The sequence below is a fragment of the Heterodontus francisci genome, chromosome 1 (assembly GCF_036365525.1).
Source record: "Heterodontus francisci isolate sHetFra1 chromosome 1, sHetFra1.hap1, whole genome shotgun sequence".
Classification (NCBI taxonomy): domain Eukaryota; kingdom Metazoa; phylum Chordata; class Chondrichthyes; order Heterodontiformes; family Heterodontidae; genus Heterodontus; species Heterodontus francisci.
In genome coordinates this window covers 177,900,422-177,917,393 of record NC_090371.1, presented here as the reverse complement: position 1 = coordinate 177,917,393, position 16,972 = coordinate 177,900,422, and the positions used below count along the sequence as shown (strand labels likewise).

Genomic DNA, 16,972 nt, shown 5'->3' with positions numbered 1-16,972 from the left:
ACGTGATGTCTATGGTTTGGCACACAAGCCACTATTAGTTCCAGTTTGATGCCCCACTTGAAACTGTATAGTGTTCATTATGCTTTAATGCAGCGTAGAGTTTTCCTAATTCTGAAAATACAGCAGCAGCAAAATAATGTTTTGAGTGACAGCTTCTAGATTTCACACTTGATTCACAAAATGCACTCATTGTAAAGGTAATATAGCCACTGAATTGTTTTACATAGCAACATCCCAGGCGTAATATTGCGGATAATCACTATAGTGCATTCAGTTGGCTAATATTATAAAGCAAATCACGAAACTTAACATATAATGTATACACTGCATGCTTATAGAAAATGTATGTTTTGTGAGTGAACATCTGCAAGGGAGGTGTAGGGCATTTTACAATTCTAGTTGTTCCGATTTTAATATTCATGAAACGAGTGTGTATACGGTCTATAACTGTCCATATACACATTTATGGGAGAATGTTTATATATATATATATATATATATATGAATATTCTATGTATATATTTGTGTGTTTATGTACGTGTGTGCTTTATGCAAATGCCTGCATGTGAATGTGTGCATATATCTGTGTACCTACACATGTGTATGCACATATAGGTAGGTGTGTGCAGTACTGCATGTAGGGATGTCCATGTATTGTGAATGCATATATATAGAAAAATACACCTAGTATATGTAAATAGTTCCATCATTCTGCAGAATGACGTATATTCAAATGTTTATTTCATATGCTCAAACATTAGATATCCAGGGTACTGGGGATTCTGGATAGATTTAGAAATTCTAGTAAAACCTGAATTAGATACAAGAATTTGAACACCATATGTTTCTTCCAGTTCTTACCACAACGCAAGCTCTTTTTGCACCTGATGCAGTAATGGCACTTTAATTTCTATTATGGTGGAGCCTCGGATCATCCTGAGCTGTAAAGATAAAAGTTTGGATATTTATGATGTTTGTAAACTATCCCGCGGAAAGGTGTGAAATATTTAGTTCAAGCTGATAATCAGAAAAGGCGACAACTCTGCGAAAATGACTAATCCTGAATCGCTTTCTGTATATTGGTATCGGCACTTTCACAATACTTGTAATTAAAGATTACGTTCGACTGGTAGAAAATTAATTTTATTAAATACCAAATTATAGTGCAGTTAATTAGATTTGGCAGCTGGTAATACATTAGAAGTAGCAAAATAATACGTTGGGCATTGCACTTGCTAAAATATAAATATTACTTTATAATATTATTTTAGATTATTTACTACATGGATCTCCAATATTATGATGACGGTTTTTAAAGCAAACAACTTGTGGAAAATCCAGTATTTAGGTAAAGCCTACATTGTATATAATGCACTTTAGTTGCACATAAAACACCTGCATTTCCAAACATGCTCCAGTTTCAATTGGGAGCAAACTCACTTTGTTGTTTCTCATAGAACAAAGTTGGTCAGTACCTCATATAAAATGAAGAATAAATCTCTAACTCTATTTTTTTTAAAAAGCTCTGTAGTGGTCAGGATCAGTTAGTCATTCAGTCACCTTTGAAGTAACTGTTTAATGTACTTGTGACACAAACAATAAAAACTGTTTGCACTGAGCGGTTTATGGTCTATAATAGCCTGAATGTTATCTGCCATCGGTGTAAAATGAAAAATGGTAACCCCCCACACCAGTGTGTGTTCTGTTGTCGTGATGCAAATTTTCCCTCAAATGGTTAAATTAGGTTCATTATTGGCAATGGTGGGGGTGTCAGCCGAGCGCCGTTCGTCCTGCTCATCACTTGGCTTTCACCAGCCGTGAGTAACGGTCAGTGAACGGAGTTCGAGACCGGCTCCGAGAACGTCCTCCCTCGCTCCCGGACCCTGTCTAACTCGCGCCGTCTCCAGTCCCTGACTCCCACACATCCGCGCCGCGCCCCCGCGTGCCCGCTAAAAGGAGCGCGAGCACCAATGGAACCCTGACTGACCAACCACGAACGCCTTAGGTGTCAGCCGTCCAATCAGAGCCCGGAATGTGGACGCGCTCGCGCAAGTGTGCGCCTGTTTGCGTGCTGCTGGGGGGCGGGGAGGGAGCGCTGGCGCGCGGCAGGTGCAGCAAGGCACGAGCCGCCACCAACAGCGGCCGCCCGCTGGCCAATGGGGAGCAGAAGCGGGTGGTTGGTTCGGGAGGGGGAGGGGAGTCTGTGTGTGTGGCGTGAGTGGGGGGCTGGAGAGTCACGCGTCATTGGATAGATTATCTCCAGCAAACAAAGTGTCTGCCACTTACGCTGGGGCCCATATGTAACTCTCTGCGGCTCCTCTCTTTTTGCATCGGAAGCGCAACATCACCGTCACTTTCACCAACGATGCTACTGCACTGACAGCACAGAGCGAGAGCGCTGCGTCTCCAGCTGCTGCTCATACCTCCTCCTCCTGCACACATCCCCCAAAAAATAAAGAGCAAAGAAAGAGATCTTTTAAACAAAACACGTCGTTTTTTCTGGTGAGTCCTTACTTTTTGTTTTCCTTCGTCCTAAACGCTGATTTGCTCTACTCAGGATGGAAAGAAATGCATATTCATCAAAGCGTCTTTTTTTTGGACGCCCCAAGCGACGCGCGACCTCATTCACAATAAAACATTTGTGAACTGAGTTTGCAGCATATGTTGCATTTTTATTCTGTTGCAAACAAAAAATATCTGGGGAGGGGAAGAGAAACGTGGAGAGGAGCTTTCGCTTTAACACCATCAGGTAAGGCTGCAGTAACACTTTCTGTGAAGTCGATGAGCAGGTTTTGTTGAAGAGCTTCAGTGCTGCGCTCAGGAGATGTTAGTGACTCTTCAAGTTCAGAGAAAGCACATTTATCCACTTGGCTCTCGGTTCATATTTTGCTAACGATTCCAGTGTTACTGTGCACTGAAAGGCTGCGCATGGTGAATGCCAATTGGTCACTATTAGAATTGGTGGCTACTCATTCATTACCAATGTTTTGCAAGTAAAACGCATCATGTTTGTTTTTGAGGCGAAGAGTGCGCGCTATAAAGGGGCTACCTTTGTCTTTAGCTTTCCGCTTTTTCAGATCCAGATGCAAACACTGCTGATTTATCGAATTAGTCGATGTATATATGTTACATTTTCATAGTCAATGTGTTGCCTATTAAAAATAGTGGTGTACCAGATTAAGGGGCTACATAAAATGGTAAAATTCAGTCATGATATAATCTCAGATTGACCAAGACATTATTAAATACGATAGAATTCTGTTTGTTTAAATCGTCCAAGTTAGCGCCACGTTGGTTCAGGGCTTTGACATAAGCCAGGACTTTGGAGTGAGTCAGGAAATTGATCCCGAGCTCAGTCAAACCTTGCGAAGAATACAAAACTCCCCCACTCCGTCCAATTCAGATTTCATAAGCCACGTTTGACCGAATCTCTCCCTGTGTCGAACAAGGTAACTGGGATTCATTCTCACCCATAAATAACCGTGTCGAGGTAAAAATAATTAACTCTGCTTGCTGCTTTTAATTAAAGTCTCAGAGGGAAAGGGCTGTATTATGGTAATGAGATGCGCGGACGAAGAAGACATACGTTCTTTCTTGTCGAAAAGATCTAAAGGTTATCTGACATCAAATCACTGAAAATGACAGGACACTCTCAATCCATTTCATTTGCACCTCCAGACAGCGGAACAAGTGCCATTTGATGCTTGTTGATAAATGGTTTCGTCTGCGTTAAGCCAAAATAACCGATCGAACTGGGAGCAACGCAGGTAACGTTTGCAATTCACTCTGCCAGAGAATCCACAGATTTGCAAAGTGATTTTGATCATCAATGGCAACGTTATATTGGTAACATCGAAACGGAACAATTTATCATAAAATCCGCGCGAATAAAAGTAAACAGGGAAAGGTGACAGATACAGTCAAACCAACAGGACATGCTGGTGTGTCAGAATTAGGGAAAATATCACAGCAAAACTTTAGATTTGAAGAAAGTTACGTGTTTTACACTATCCTAGCAGTATTGGACAGATTTGTCTTTGCTTGAACACTGATTTCATGATGTGTGAAATTTATAAAGGAGTCTCACAATGTACTTCCTCTAAAATGAGGACTGAATCTATAATCAGGACGAACAATATTGTCGAGATTTTTGACTCTTGTATATCTTTAAGCATTGAGATGACCTTTTCCTATCCTTTCCCTCCAGAACAAGCCTCGACGATGGAAGATCCAAATGCCCACAAGGGGTTTTGGGAGAGCGATGCCAGCAGAGCCGTCCAGCAATGTCTGACCAACATTTTCACCAGTGTGTATACAACCTGTGACATTCCCGAAAATGCAATTTTTGGACCCTGCGTACTAAGCCACACATCCCTATATGACAGCATCGCTTTCATTGCTCTTAAGTCAGCCGACAAAAGGACGGTGCCCTATATCTTTCGGGTAGGGTCAATTTTAATTCTCTCTTCTGCTCATTCTCCTCACTCCTACCTTCAGTATCACCCATTACACAATATTTGATTTCGAAGAGCGTTATTTCCTTTTTTACAAGTATTGCGGCTAGTTCTCAGCCACTGACCTCCCACATTTACCAAATTTGCACTTCCCCCATTTTCTACTTTAGCAATTTTTTTCTGTCTACAGTTTATGTCTATAGTTTATTTCCTAAATTGCTCCATCCCCCCTTATTCCGGACAGCTGGCGAATTCCTTCCTTCTCGCTCCCGCGGTTGCTTCATAGCAGAGAAAATACCTTAAAAATATATTTGGCCCATGCCGGAAAGGGGGTTGCGGTTATTGTGGTCGGGGGCGGGGGCTGTGAATCTGAAAGTTGGCTGAAGTGCAGAAGCAGGTAAAACGTGCAAAAGGTTCGCCTGTCATTTTGGACACAACTTTAACAAGTACCCTGAAGACCGATTGATTTTGGGATCACAATATGTTATCACAAATGATCGAGCATTTACTTGCTTTCTTCCCGCCACCCCCACCGCAAGTTTTCTTCATGACCATTCGATATACAGCAGTATTTTGTAGATTTATAACATATTTAAGAAATATAAAAGAGTGAACACGGTATAGTCTCGTCAAGTTTATGGATCTCGAATCTAACCGCGATTTATTGCTGGATGTTTAAAAGTGCTGATTCAGATTTGAACTAGGCATAGTGCCTAGTAAATCAACAACGCATTTACGTTCATGATATTCAGCCCTATTGTGCTCTATCTTGTTAAACAAAACGACAGACCTTGGAATTCATTATTGTTAAATTATACGGTATAATGCCCGGGAATCTCCAATGAGGTCTCAGTAACCGGGTTAATTTATGTTGTGTGGAATGTGAGAGAGGCTATGTGCAGCGAAAAACGGTATACATTAGATCATTGGTAATTGGCCTGTATTCATCATGCATGTGGCTCACATTCTGCTTTTGCACTTTACTGCAGGTGGACACTTCAGCAGCGAACAGCTCCTCCGAGGGCTTAATGTGGCTCAGACTCGTCCAGTCGGCCAGGGATAAAGAAGAACAAAATCTGGAGGCATATGTGAAAAATGGTCAGTTGTTTTATCGGTCTCTGAGGCGGATTGACAAAGACGAAGAATTACTTGTGTGGTATGGAAAAGAACTGTTGGAGCTGCTGCTTCTCAGCAACGTCAGGGCACAGGCCAAAATGAATGGTGAGCTGAGATTTATAAAGTCTCATACTGCAGCTGTAATATATCCTCCTCAATAAACACACACACTGTTATACACAATAACATTTATTCGTAGAATAGTCAGTGGAGAAAACGGATACCATTTAATGTTCCCGGAATAATGTTGTACTCTTTGAGTTAGTTATGTACAGATTATCCATTTTCTTCAGATTTATTAAAATATAGCTAATTTAACAAATAGACGAATAAATGCATTAGATCAAATTGCTTAAACTAATTAAATAGCTTAGAAAGAAAAGTAGATAGGTAATATGGAGACGTAGACAGCTAAGAGAAGACTTCATAGGTGGAGACAGCTAGGTAGGAAGATGGAGGGCCTATTCTGTATGGGCAAATGTATAGACAGCAAGTGAATACAGGACTACACAGGAGAAATAAAGTGACACAACAGAAAAATACTGCGGATGCTGGAAATCTGAAATAAAAACAGAAAATGATGGAAATACTCAGCAGGCCTGGCAGCATCTGTGGAGAGAGAAACAGAGTTAACGTTTCAGGTCTGTGACTTCCATCAGAAATGAAGTGATTCAGTTAGCATCAATTAATTATCTAAGAGAGGAATAGATCAATGCAGTTATTATAATGCTAATGAATTATTTATCACGTAACTAAAATATTTTCTACATTTAAAACGTTATGATTTATTGTTGGCTGTTAAATCATTGAACGCTGGAAGACGATTGACTTGTAGGAGTGAGCAATCTCATTTTAATGTGCTATATTCACGCAGGATCCTCGCCATACACATGTCTGGACTGCAGCCAGCGATTCCAGTGTGAATACCCTTTTCTAGCCCATGTGCGATTCCGCTGTCAGAAGAGACTGGGGTGCATTGCCTTGGATGAGAACGTTAAGAACAGTGGAGACCGCGACAATCAAACTGCTGTAGGATCAAGCGTTAAATTCAGCCGATCGGAGCGACAATCAGCCTTCGCTAATGTAGAAAATAATAAAACCATTACAGATTTCCACAATCTCGCCAGGGATATGGAAAATCAGAGAGAAAATGCTAGGAATCATCGAGAAACTGAAAGCATACATGAAAATAAAAGAAAGTACGATGAAGCGGAAGAAAAGAATGACAATATACTGCACACGACAAAAATCGCAGATAGATCACTGGCTATTCCAAGAGAAAATCTTCTCTGCCCTTCCCAACAGTTCAGTGGGGGTTATTTCAATCTGAGAGAAAATGGAAGGCTAGTGCCACCATCTAATCCAGAGTCTCCAGACGCCAAACGGAGCGCCTTCTTCGAAGTGAAACGAACTTCACTTAACCTTAAACAGACTTCAAAGGACCGCGTTTCTGACATAGATAACAAGAATGGCACAGCATCTAATACGAGCTCTTCCGTCAAGTCTATTCTGACTGAAACGCAAGTCACTTCTTGTCTGGACAACATTGCCATGGGAAGTGCGTTTAGGAGCGTCTCTCAGCTTTGTGGGACGGAGGAAAGGAAGAGTGCATTCTCTCAGCCAGCCAGATCGTTTACTCAGCTATCTCCACTCTTGGTGTCCCAAAAAGTGATTCCTGGCTTAGAGTGTCATCCTGGCGTTGGTGACTCTGGTAGGCTTTATCAGGCAAATGCCTTAGCTGCAAAGCTCCAGAGTGCAGATGTTAACGGCAATTGTAATATGCAAGGAGGTCTGGCCAAACAAAGCCCTTTCGTATATGCTACCGCCTTCTGGCCAAAGGCTTCTGGGCCCATTCAGCTGCAAGTTCCATCCGCACTGACCCTTCTTCCTCCTTCATTTACGTCCTTTTGTTTACCAGCGCAGAACTGGTGTGCCAAATGCAACGCTTCTTTCAGAATGACATCCGATTTAGTGTACCACATGAGATCTCACCACAAAAAGGAGTATGCCATGGAGCCTCTGGTGAAAAGACGAAGAGAGGAAAAGCTTAAATGTCCCATTTGCAATGAATCATTTAGGGAACGCCATCACCTATCCCGGCACATGACGTCTCATAACTGAACTCGAACTGTATGTCAGATTGTAATGCCAACTCAAGACAAAAACAAACTGAGGGAAGGGGCTATTGTGAAGCACACATTATCACTTTACATTTAACATTTTGTAATTGTCACAAACTACAATATACAAATGCATTTGTCATAACTTTATTTCTGTTTAAATGCGTTAGGCGCTTATGATAGGTTGGCAGAGGAATATATGATATTATCATATTTAAGGACAGAATTTTATTTTAGATATAAGAAAAGTAAGAGAATGGATTTTAGTTTATTGACTTCACTGATACATTCCAATGTCATTAAAATAATGAAAGTTGTGAACGTGGGAGGTGCAAGCGCAAAATACAGGAAAGGTGCATGTAAAAATCGTAGATATGAAGACCAAATACAGACGGGAAAGTGCGGAATTTATGTTGTTTTTTGTAAATATTTTCGTTTTAAAAATCAAATGTACTATTTTGTGCCAGTGAAAAGAAGTCTCAATAGTTATTGTGTTTCTCACTCTTGGCGAAATTTACGAATCTTGATAGTTTATCTGGTCATTTTGGCTGGCTTCAACAATAAATAGCTTTATTTTTAATTGACCGAATGTATGTGTATATGTAATTATTTAAATTTGTTGCTAAAATGGTTTTAACTGAAGAAATGCCCACAATTATCTAAAACGGGAAAAAAGTTGTCGGGCTACGGGGGAAAGGGCGGGGCGGTGAGACTAGCTGAGTTGCTCTTGCAGAGAGCCAGCACAGACACAAAAGGCCGAATGGCTTCCTTTTGTGCTGTAACCATTCAACGATCTTATGATTCTAACTAACTTGTACAGTTTCTACACATATAATCTCCACTTTCATTTTTTTAAAAAAGCTAAGATTTGAAAGTGCTGGCAGAATAAGGCATGATGTAATACTTTCCAGTGTAGCATTGTAACGTGTATTATCTTCACATACAAATAATGCAGGCGCTGCCTATAGCACTATTACCGAACGTCTTTTCAAACCGATCTTAATGTCAACTGCAGAACACAAAATCCATAACTGGAGATTGATCCGAGAGTTTCACACTTAACTGGTCACTTTTATTTAAAAAAAGGTGTGAATAACAGGATGAACAGTTGAAAAAACATCGCTAACTATCAAGGCTAACTAAGGATTAAAGTTCACCAATAAATGTTGGAGGTCAAGAGTCAACTGGTCTTTACCAACGACAGTCTAGCGAAACTCAATAAGGAGTCGAAAGCTCCCTTTTCCCTCCCATTCTGAATTCGATTCATTAAAGTAAGCCTTCGATTAATGGGATTAAATGTGGAACAGGGATGGGGCAAAAATTAAAGTATCAGAGAGAAGGATCGTTGGTGAGGGTCGAGCTCTGCTGTTTAATCCTCATTGCGTCTACCAAAGGTTGACAGCAGAAAAAAAACGATCCCACTGAAAATATGGTAGTTCTGTACGATTGATACCAAAGATACATGCCAGCCTTTGATACAATATAGAATGAAGACAGAAAGACTTTAACCATATCGTAGCACAGTGGCAATGTATGTAACGTGGTAAAAAAAATAACAGTGGCTTTAGTCAGTTCACGAGGAAAACCTATGGTCCATACAGCATACCGAACCAGTCATTTTGCTAAAGTGATTTTAAATACCCTTCCCATTTTATTTATTCCCTTCGTTTTTTTAATTTCTGCTACTGGAATCTATTTTTGATTAGTTTGTTCACGGCGCAAGTCTTCTGTATTATCAGTGACCTCAGTTGCTTGAATTTCTGGTTTTTAACACTTCAGTGATGGTTGTTTAGTTGGAGGTGTAACTTTAAATGCTTGACAATCTGACTTTTTTTTAAAATGCTACAAATACCAAAATTGGGCGGTCTACATCTGTAAAGAACGAAGAGAGGTCAATGATGGGGTTCCTCAGAACTGGAAAACATGCCTTTTTAGTATTGGGCAAAACAAGGGAAGAGGAGAAAAGTAGATGTCAAGGGAATAAGTGCCTATAACCCTAATGGGTTCAATACATGTAGCAAAGACATTGCTGGATGACAAAGAAAGGTGATTTTACAGACCGACTGAGGTACCCTATGTATACTATGCAATAATTTTCACTTCTTTCCAGATGTTACCATTCCCCCGCAAGTTTAGCATTAGGGCAAAGTCCAAACTGTTCTAGGCTAAACCTGAAGTGTAAATCGGGGCCAGAAGCAACAGTGATTCCCAAGTGAAGCAGACTGTGAAGACATACCTCCAGGATGTTTCGATTTCTACGTGATTGAGATTCCTTATGCTGGGCTCACGCTGCGTTTGCACTATAAAGCTTTGTATCGGTGCTACAGTTGTACTGTGATTGCACCATTTACTGTCTGCTAAATACATTCGTCTTTTGTGTAATAGTAATTAGTATATCTGTACATATAGCCTGTGCCAGTTATTCTTCCTTCCCTAACTGTTTTTATATGACGCTAGTGGGGGTGCTTCGATTGTTAGCACCATATTAGCTAGCAGCAAACCCAGAGTCAACTTTCCAAAACCTCGAAGGCCCGCTGCTGGTACAGCCGGTTAAGATCACCCCGCCCCCTCCCCCCCACCCTCCCCCCACCCCCCAAACCACACCACCTTCTCTCTCACTCGGCTTATGAACCCTAACAAGTTCACTTTCTCCTGCAGATCACAATGCTGGAACCATATGTTGGTTGCTAGCAGCCCCAGCAAAGATTTTAGCCCAATATAGAAGCAACATTTGTTTTCCGTAGACCAATTAACAATGCAGTCTATTGAACCTTACCGATGGCATTTTAATTATTATGCATACTTGATTTTCATGATGTGTCAATGTTTTCGCACTAATTCTAAGTAATATATGTATTATCCATCCCTGTCAAATTCAGAATGCTGGTCACAAATATTCTCTGATTCAAGATGATCGTTGTTCGAAGCCAACCAATCCTCTTCACTTTTTCAGCAAACATCAGACAAACTTGAAAACAGAGCTAACATCAGGTGTTCATAAAGATAACTTTATGCATCAACAACAATCATCAAAGACTTGTAGTAGAAATATATAATACCAAATTAGATATTTTCTATTGCACTACTGATTACGCTGACTATATAACATGATAAAGTCGTTCTCCCGCTCTGCCTCATAAATCCTATCAAATTCTTCAATGTGCAAGATTCCGTTCATACTACTTTATTTGGTTTACATGCAAATTTGTTTAAATTCAGTATAAAATCGTCGTTATATGAAGTAAAGGAGCAAGTTATTTCCGCTGAATACCGAGTAAGCAGGTATGTCATAACTTGTATTAAAAATTAGGACAGAGATAACATGCAAGGTGCCTGAATATTTAAGTTTAGTTTCTGTACACAACAATTTCAATTAGTTGCTGCAGTGGAAATCAGAGGGACAGTCTCCAATTGCTTCAGTTTGACATTGTATAAATTATAAATCAAACGCGCGATATCGTACTTCGCTTCATTCAAATGTTGACAGCAGACATTTTCCCAAACCTAACTCTGAGAATTTACATATTTGAACTTTTGGGAGACAGGTATGTGCAAAACTCTCTCCTAAACAGAATAGTTAACAGCCCAACCAAGCAGGAGTCAAGTGATACAGTTTTAGCATGCTGGAAGCTACATCCTTAAATATTCTGAATAATGGATACTGTGTAATAAATCATCATATCTATAATTAAGTCATACATGATTTATAGCACTCTAGTGAAAATTAAAATCATATTACACATAAAGAGATACAATACCCAGTGTACATTTTACTGAACATAATTTATGAGATTTTTGGGGGGAGCTAGACGCAAGACTGGAATAAAATGTCTCCTAAAGTCACTGAATCATTCATAATAACATTGATGCAGTTACATAGCGAGGGGTTGAGTTCACTTTATCAGATAAAATAGGCTGATATAACAGCCTTGCTTCTGGTTTGGATCCCAAAATCACGTTGCTGCCTTCTAATCACCCTTATCCATACCTCTAAATCTCAGTTCATTGGTTCCCATAGTTGACATTGCTAGTCTAGCGCTCTAGTGATGCATTTTTACTATTTCCAGTATTCTAGAAATCGAGAGCAGAGCTGCTATTATAATGTATAAAGAAAAATACTTTTAGTTGTTCTACAGAAGCGTATAATGAGGGAATTACTTTGTGGCTTTGTGGAAAACTAAAAGTGAATTGAGACATTAGTAATATATTTTTCTAATACGTGGTTAAGAAACAAATATCACATAGTTTATCTGCACACCTGTTGTGCATGACTTGAAAGTGGGTTTAAACATTCCAAACTATTGCTTGCGAACGCTGTAAATAGTATAAAGTTACGACTTGACATCGGTTGTCATTCTTCATGGTAAATGCAAGTGATCTGCAAATTGCACTTTTGATGAATGCGTTGATTTTTCATCTTTACGTAACAATCCACATAGAGCTCAATGGGCATTCATCACGTTTTCTGAGGCACATATGATAGATTCATACAGGCAAATCTAACAAGGAGGACTGTGTGCCCATAATGGAGCCCGTCCCATCTCTTGTGCACTATGAGCATGTTATCTTCTGCCAATTTTGCTCGACGAACTCTATCCACGAGCTTTATGTCTATGAGTTAAAGAGAAACATCTGCTCGCTGGAGTGCAAATCAGGTGTAAAGACCTGAACTGACTGTAAAACCAAGCGAATTAGTTTTGCTCCTCCCGGATGTGCCCTGCAACCGGTCTCAGGTTACATATTTAACATAGTTGGGAAGCAAAACGGCTTTGCCCAGAAGAACAGTTATAGTGTAAATATTCACTCTGGACCCCTGAAAGTTGAACTTGCTCTCTTTTTTCAGATGCTGACCAAACTTGCTGCTGATTTCTCCCATTCTGTATTTCTATTTCACACAGATGTCTAATTAGAGGCGACAGTTCATTTATTAAAACAAATCTTCACAATACCCCAAATTATGTGGATACACAATGCAGTTGTAGAACCTGTACAATGACCCCTTTAAAAAATAATCCTTGTTAAGTCTGCAAGAACCCGCGGAATAGCAGAACTCGCCATATAACTAAATCTCCCCATTGGCCCACTGGCCGTTCGTTAAAGCGAATGGTGCGCTATCAGCAATTAGATTCTCAATATCGGCTGCCAGGAGCAAGGCTCCATGCTAGCAACGAAACTGGAAAAATAATATAAGGGAATAATCATTCTAAGGGAGATGAATTATCCTCGATGGATCTCTAAACAATAATTATATTAAATATTGTAAGCATCCCAACCACGAAATGCATAGAAGAACAAATTCACATCACGCTAGGGAGCCTCACCCGAAAGAGGCAGTCGTTTAGTTATCTGTAGCACGACTTATTTTTAATAAAGAAAATGTCACCAGTTACCAGACAGTACGGCAATGCTCACACGTTGTTTTATATAACATCTATCAGCCACTGTTTTATTTTGCTTGTGTTCTTACTACCACGTTCCAGCCTTGTTCTTACTTAGTCACTGTTTTTTTTGTTGTCTAGGAATTTGCATCTCACCCTCCCTTTTTGGTAATTATTTATGCAGAGCAACAGAGAAGCTTTATGCAGAATTAGCAGGTTATGTGCTGAAGTGCACGTGAAGTCTGTCGTTAGTGGTGTTTTCCTTGTTCAAATATCAGGCCTCGCAGACTGGCTTAGAGATTCTTTGAATGACCAAACAATCTCCTAATATCTCTTGCCCCACCCCCACCTCACTTGTTTATAATCTGTGACTTTTCTAATATTTGTCAGTTCCGAAGAAGGGTCACTGACCCGAAACGTTAACTCTGCTTCTCTTTCCACAGATGCTGCCAGACCTGCTGAGTGATTCCAGCATTTCTTGTTTTTGTTTCAGATTTCCAGCATCCGCAGTATTTTGCTTTTATCTCCTAATATTGCCTCGAGTGCAAACTTTCCCTTTACTGTTGAGACGTGTATGGTCTTTATTGACAAGTGAATTAAAGAGTTCACTCACAGGTATCATAACCATAACTCAATGTTATATATTTTCAGCGAACTGGCCAAGTGGCAAATCAGAAAACAACTTACCGTGCGCACTTTTGTTTTAAAGAAAGTGAATTATTTTAACAAATAAGAATATACAAATTGTTAATAAAATTGCCATTTTATGAAATGTTTTTATTAAACGCCTAGATGTCAACACGTTGTTGTCACCAAAGCATGCTGTTTGATACCATTAGGAATTAAACAGAAATCATTGCTCGTTACTACAGTGATTTCAAATGAAAGAGAAAGGAAAAGTGGAAAACATAAAACCGAAGGGCCAGCGCCACGCTGTCTGAACAAAGAGAAAACTTTTCACTTTTGCGACCGAATTCAAATTTATCTCAAACAGGTGGACATAGGCGTCGCTTTGTTTTGGTTGTGTAAACGATCAGAAACTGAAATATGCAGTCAACTACCATACTTGGCACTAACTTACACTAACAATTAACTTTGTAGGATAAAGCAGCTCACTTGATCACCACCCTAAACACTCACTCCCTCCACCACCGACGCACAGTGGCAGCAATATGTACCATCTACAAGATGCACTGCAGCAACTTCCCAAGGCTCCTTCCACAGCACCTTCCAAACCCGCGACCTCTACCACCTAGAAGGACAAGGGCAGCAGACGCATGGGAACACCACCACCTGCAAGTGCCCCTCCAAGTCACACACCATCCTGACTTGGAACTATATCGTCATTCTTTCACTGTCGCTGGATCAAAAAACTGGAACCACCCTTCTTAACAGCACTGCAGATGTACCTACACCACATGGCTCACCACCACCTTCTCAAGAGCAATTAAGGATGGGCAATACTTGCTGGTCTTGCCAGCAACAATCACATACCATGAACGAATATATATATATATATATATATATAAAAGTTTCACCTATATTCCCATGACAAATTTGCTATGACACCTATTATAGTTTGATAATTTATCTAAACTGATAGCATTGATCTTTGAGATTCAGAATTCCACAGCCGTTAAGGACAAACTTGAAGTTTTCAACTGTTTCCTGGTAAACAGAGAGTTATCAATAATGGGTCCTAATATTTTTAATGCGTCAGCATCATGATTTAAAGACAATCGCAATGCATAACTAATTTTCATTGCAGTGCTTATGGTAAATAGTACGCCTGCCTTTTATTTTAAATAGTGTATCAGAGGCAGAGTTGTCCTTTCTCAAACATCCATATATGTCGTCACATGGCTAAAACTAGTTACCTGTTCTTCAAAGTTCATCTAAAATTTGCATCTACTCGCGTTTCAGGGTAATAAAGAGCAACTGGTAATGGATTCCTCTATTTTACCGTCGGCAACTGACTTTTAAAGTAATGTGAAATTTATGACCAAGAGTTCCAAAAATAGCAACAGTGAGAAGTTATTTTCGAGGAGGGGCATTGGAACTGTGGCAGTTTTAGCAGTTAAGTAGTCCCTTTAGCCCAATTTGGATTGCAGCGAACAAATTGATACTGTATAACTTTACCCTCAAAGCAGATCACAGCACCTGTTCGGTGTAATGTGCGATTCAAACTTCTTTTCCTAAGCTATTTACTGACCACTTTTATTACTGTACAATATGTGTCTGGATGCAAACCTTGTACTAACGCTCCAAAATAACAAGAAAATACAATTAAACAAACTATTTTATATTTTCATTCACTTTTTCATTCAACATTGCACGTTTTATTACTTTTATTTCGAATGGTGGATTTTTATTTAGCAGAAATACAACAAAAACATTATTTAAAATATACTCGGTTGCCAAAGGAAGGCACCGCAACATTAGCTTTCTGAACTGCACCAAGCATCTTCCCCAGACCAGAAAAATGTGTAACAAAAGGTGCAAAAATAGCCAAACAGCGACCCCAAGCTAACAAAAATGTGCAAACCACTTCCAAATACAATTGCTTTTCTGGAAGGTATGGGACTATTCGCAGCGCCACCACCGTCGTAGCCTTCTAATTTATGATATGCATGATGCTTGCATGAGTATTTTCACCTCAACGGAAGAGTTTTCTATAGCGATCTGCACTTATTTAGCTCTATTAACATAATCAGACGTGACTAAACTCTTCATCTCGGCAAAAAAAGACGCAACGCAGTGATGGGAGAATTAACTCAGGTGAGCTTGGAGTTTGGAGAAGGCTTTTGAAGGAGACAAGGCCTTGGGAGAGCATTTCTGTGTTTAAGGACAGCACGGTTAAAGATACTGTGGCGAAAATTGGAGCAGAGGTAGGGTTAGGAAGGGGTCCCTAGTAGACCTGAGCCGGCACATTGGCATATAACGCTGAAGGAGGTTGCAGAGACAAAAGCAGAAAAATCATGAAGAAACGTTTCAACAAGGACAAGCATCTTGAATTCATCACCAAAAAATATTGAAATATGGGGCTGAATTTTACCAGCCCTGGGGGACAGGCTGGAAGGCGGGAGCCTTCATAAAATGGTGGCAGAAGATATTGGGAGGGGAGCCTGACTTCTTTCCACCACCATGACATATTCCCAGTGGCACGAATCTCAGTGGCCACTTAAGGGCCATGTCCTGCCCATATTGGCATTTGAACGGTGTGGGGAGGTGCTGCCATATTGGGGAATATGGCAGGTAAACCCTGGCACGCTCCCAGCAGCTTCCCAGGGTGGGGGTTGGGGGGTGCTCCTTAATGAACACTCCATGGCCCACAAAGGGGCCTCCTGGCAGCAAGGGTTGCCCCTGTGGCTAGAGCACCATCTCAGGACAGTGCACACACCCTGATTGCTGGGGCCTGACTGCCTGGCTCTGGCACTGTACATAAACAAACTTACCTTGTCTTCGAGGATACCTCAGCATGGAGGCACCCCCTCCTTCCTGTAGCCTCAGCAGCAGCCACCTCTATGGGTGGCAGTGCCAAGGCTGCCAAGCTGCTGGCCCTCTGATTGAGCTGACAGCTCTGGGAGGCGGGCAGCCATCCTTAATTGGACGGTGGTCCAGGGGGGCCTCTTAATTGGCTTCCATCAGTAAAATGCCACCCAGGGTTCCACCTCTGGCCCACCAAGGGTCAGCTCCTGCTTTCGTTCTTGAGAAATTCCAGCCCATGCATTCAGAGTCTACTTATAATAATGCAAATTCTACACTTCACAAACAGTCGGGCGGCACAGTGGTGCAGTGGATCGCACCACAGCCTCACAGCTCCGGCGACTCGGGTTTGGTTCTGGGTTCTGCCTGTGCGGAGTTTGCAAGTTCTCCCTGTGACCGTGTGGGTTTCTGCTGGGTG

The 16,972-nt window shown here is 40.7% G+C and overlaps 1 protein-coding gene across 1 annotated transcript; it reads left to right on the top strand.

The window, feature by feature from the left end:
- The first annotated feature begins 2,487 nt into the window (after nucleotides 1-2,487).
- On the top strand, nucleotides 2,488-7,775 carry prdm8b (PR domain containing 8b). Its single transcript, XM_068015579.1, has 4 exons — nucleotides 2,488-2,502; nucleotides 4,208-4,443; nucleotides 5,444-5,675; nucleotides 6,445-7,775. Exons 2-4 carry the CDS (start codon nucleotides 4,222-4,224, stop codon nucleotides 7,689-7,691), a joined length of 1,701 nt encoding a protein of 566 aa, XP_067871680.1. The 5' UTR covers nucleotides 2,488-2,502; nucleotides 4,208-4,221; the 3' UTR covers nucleotides 7,692-7,775.
- The last annotated feature ends 9,197 nt before the right edge of the window (nucleotides 7,776-16,972 follow it).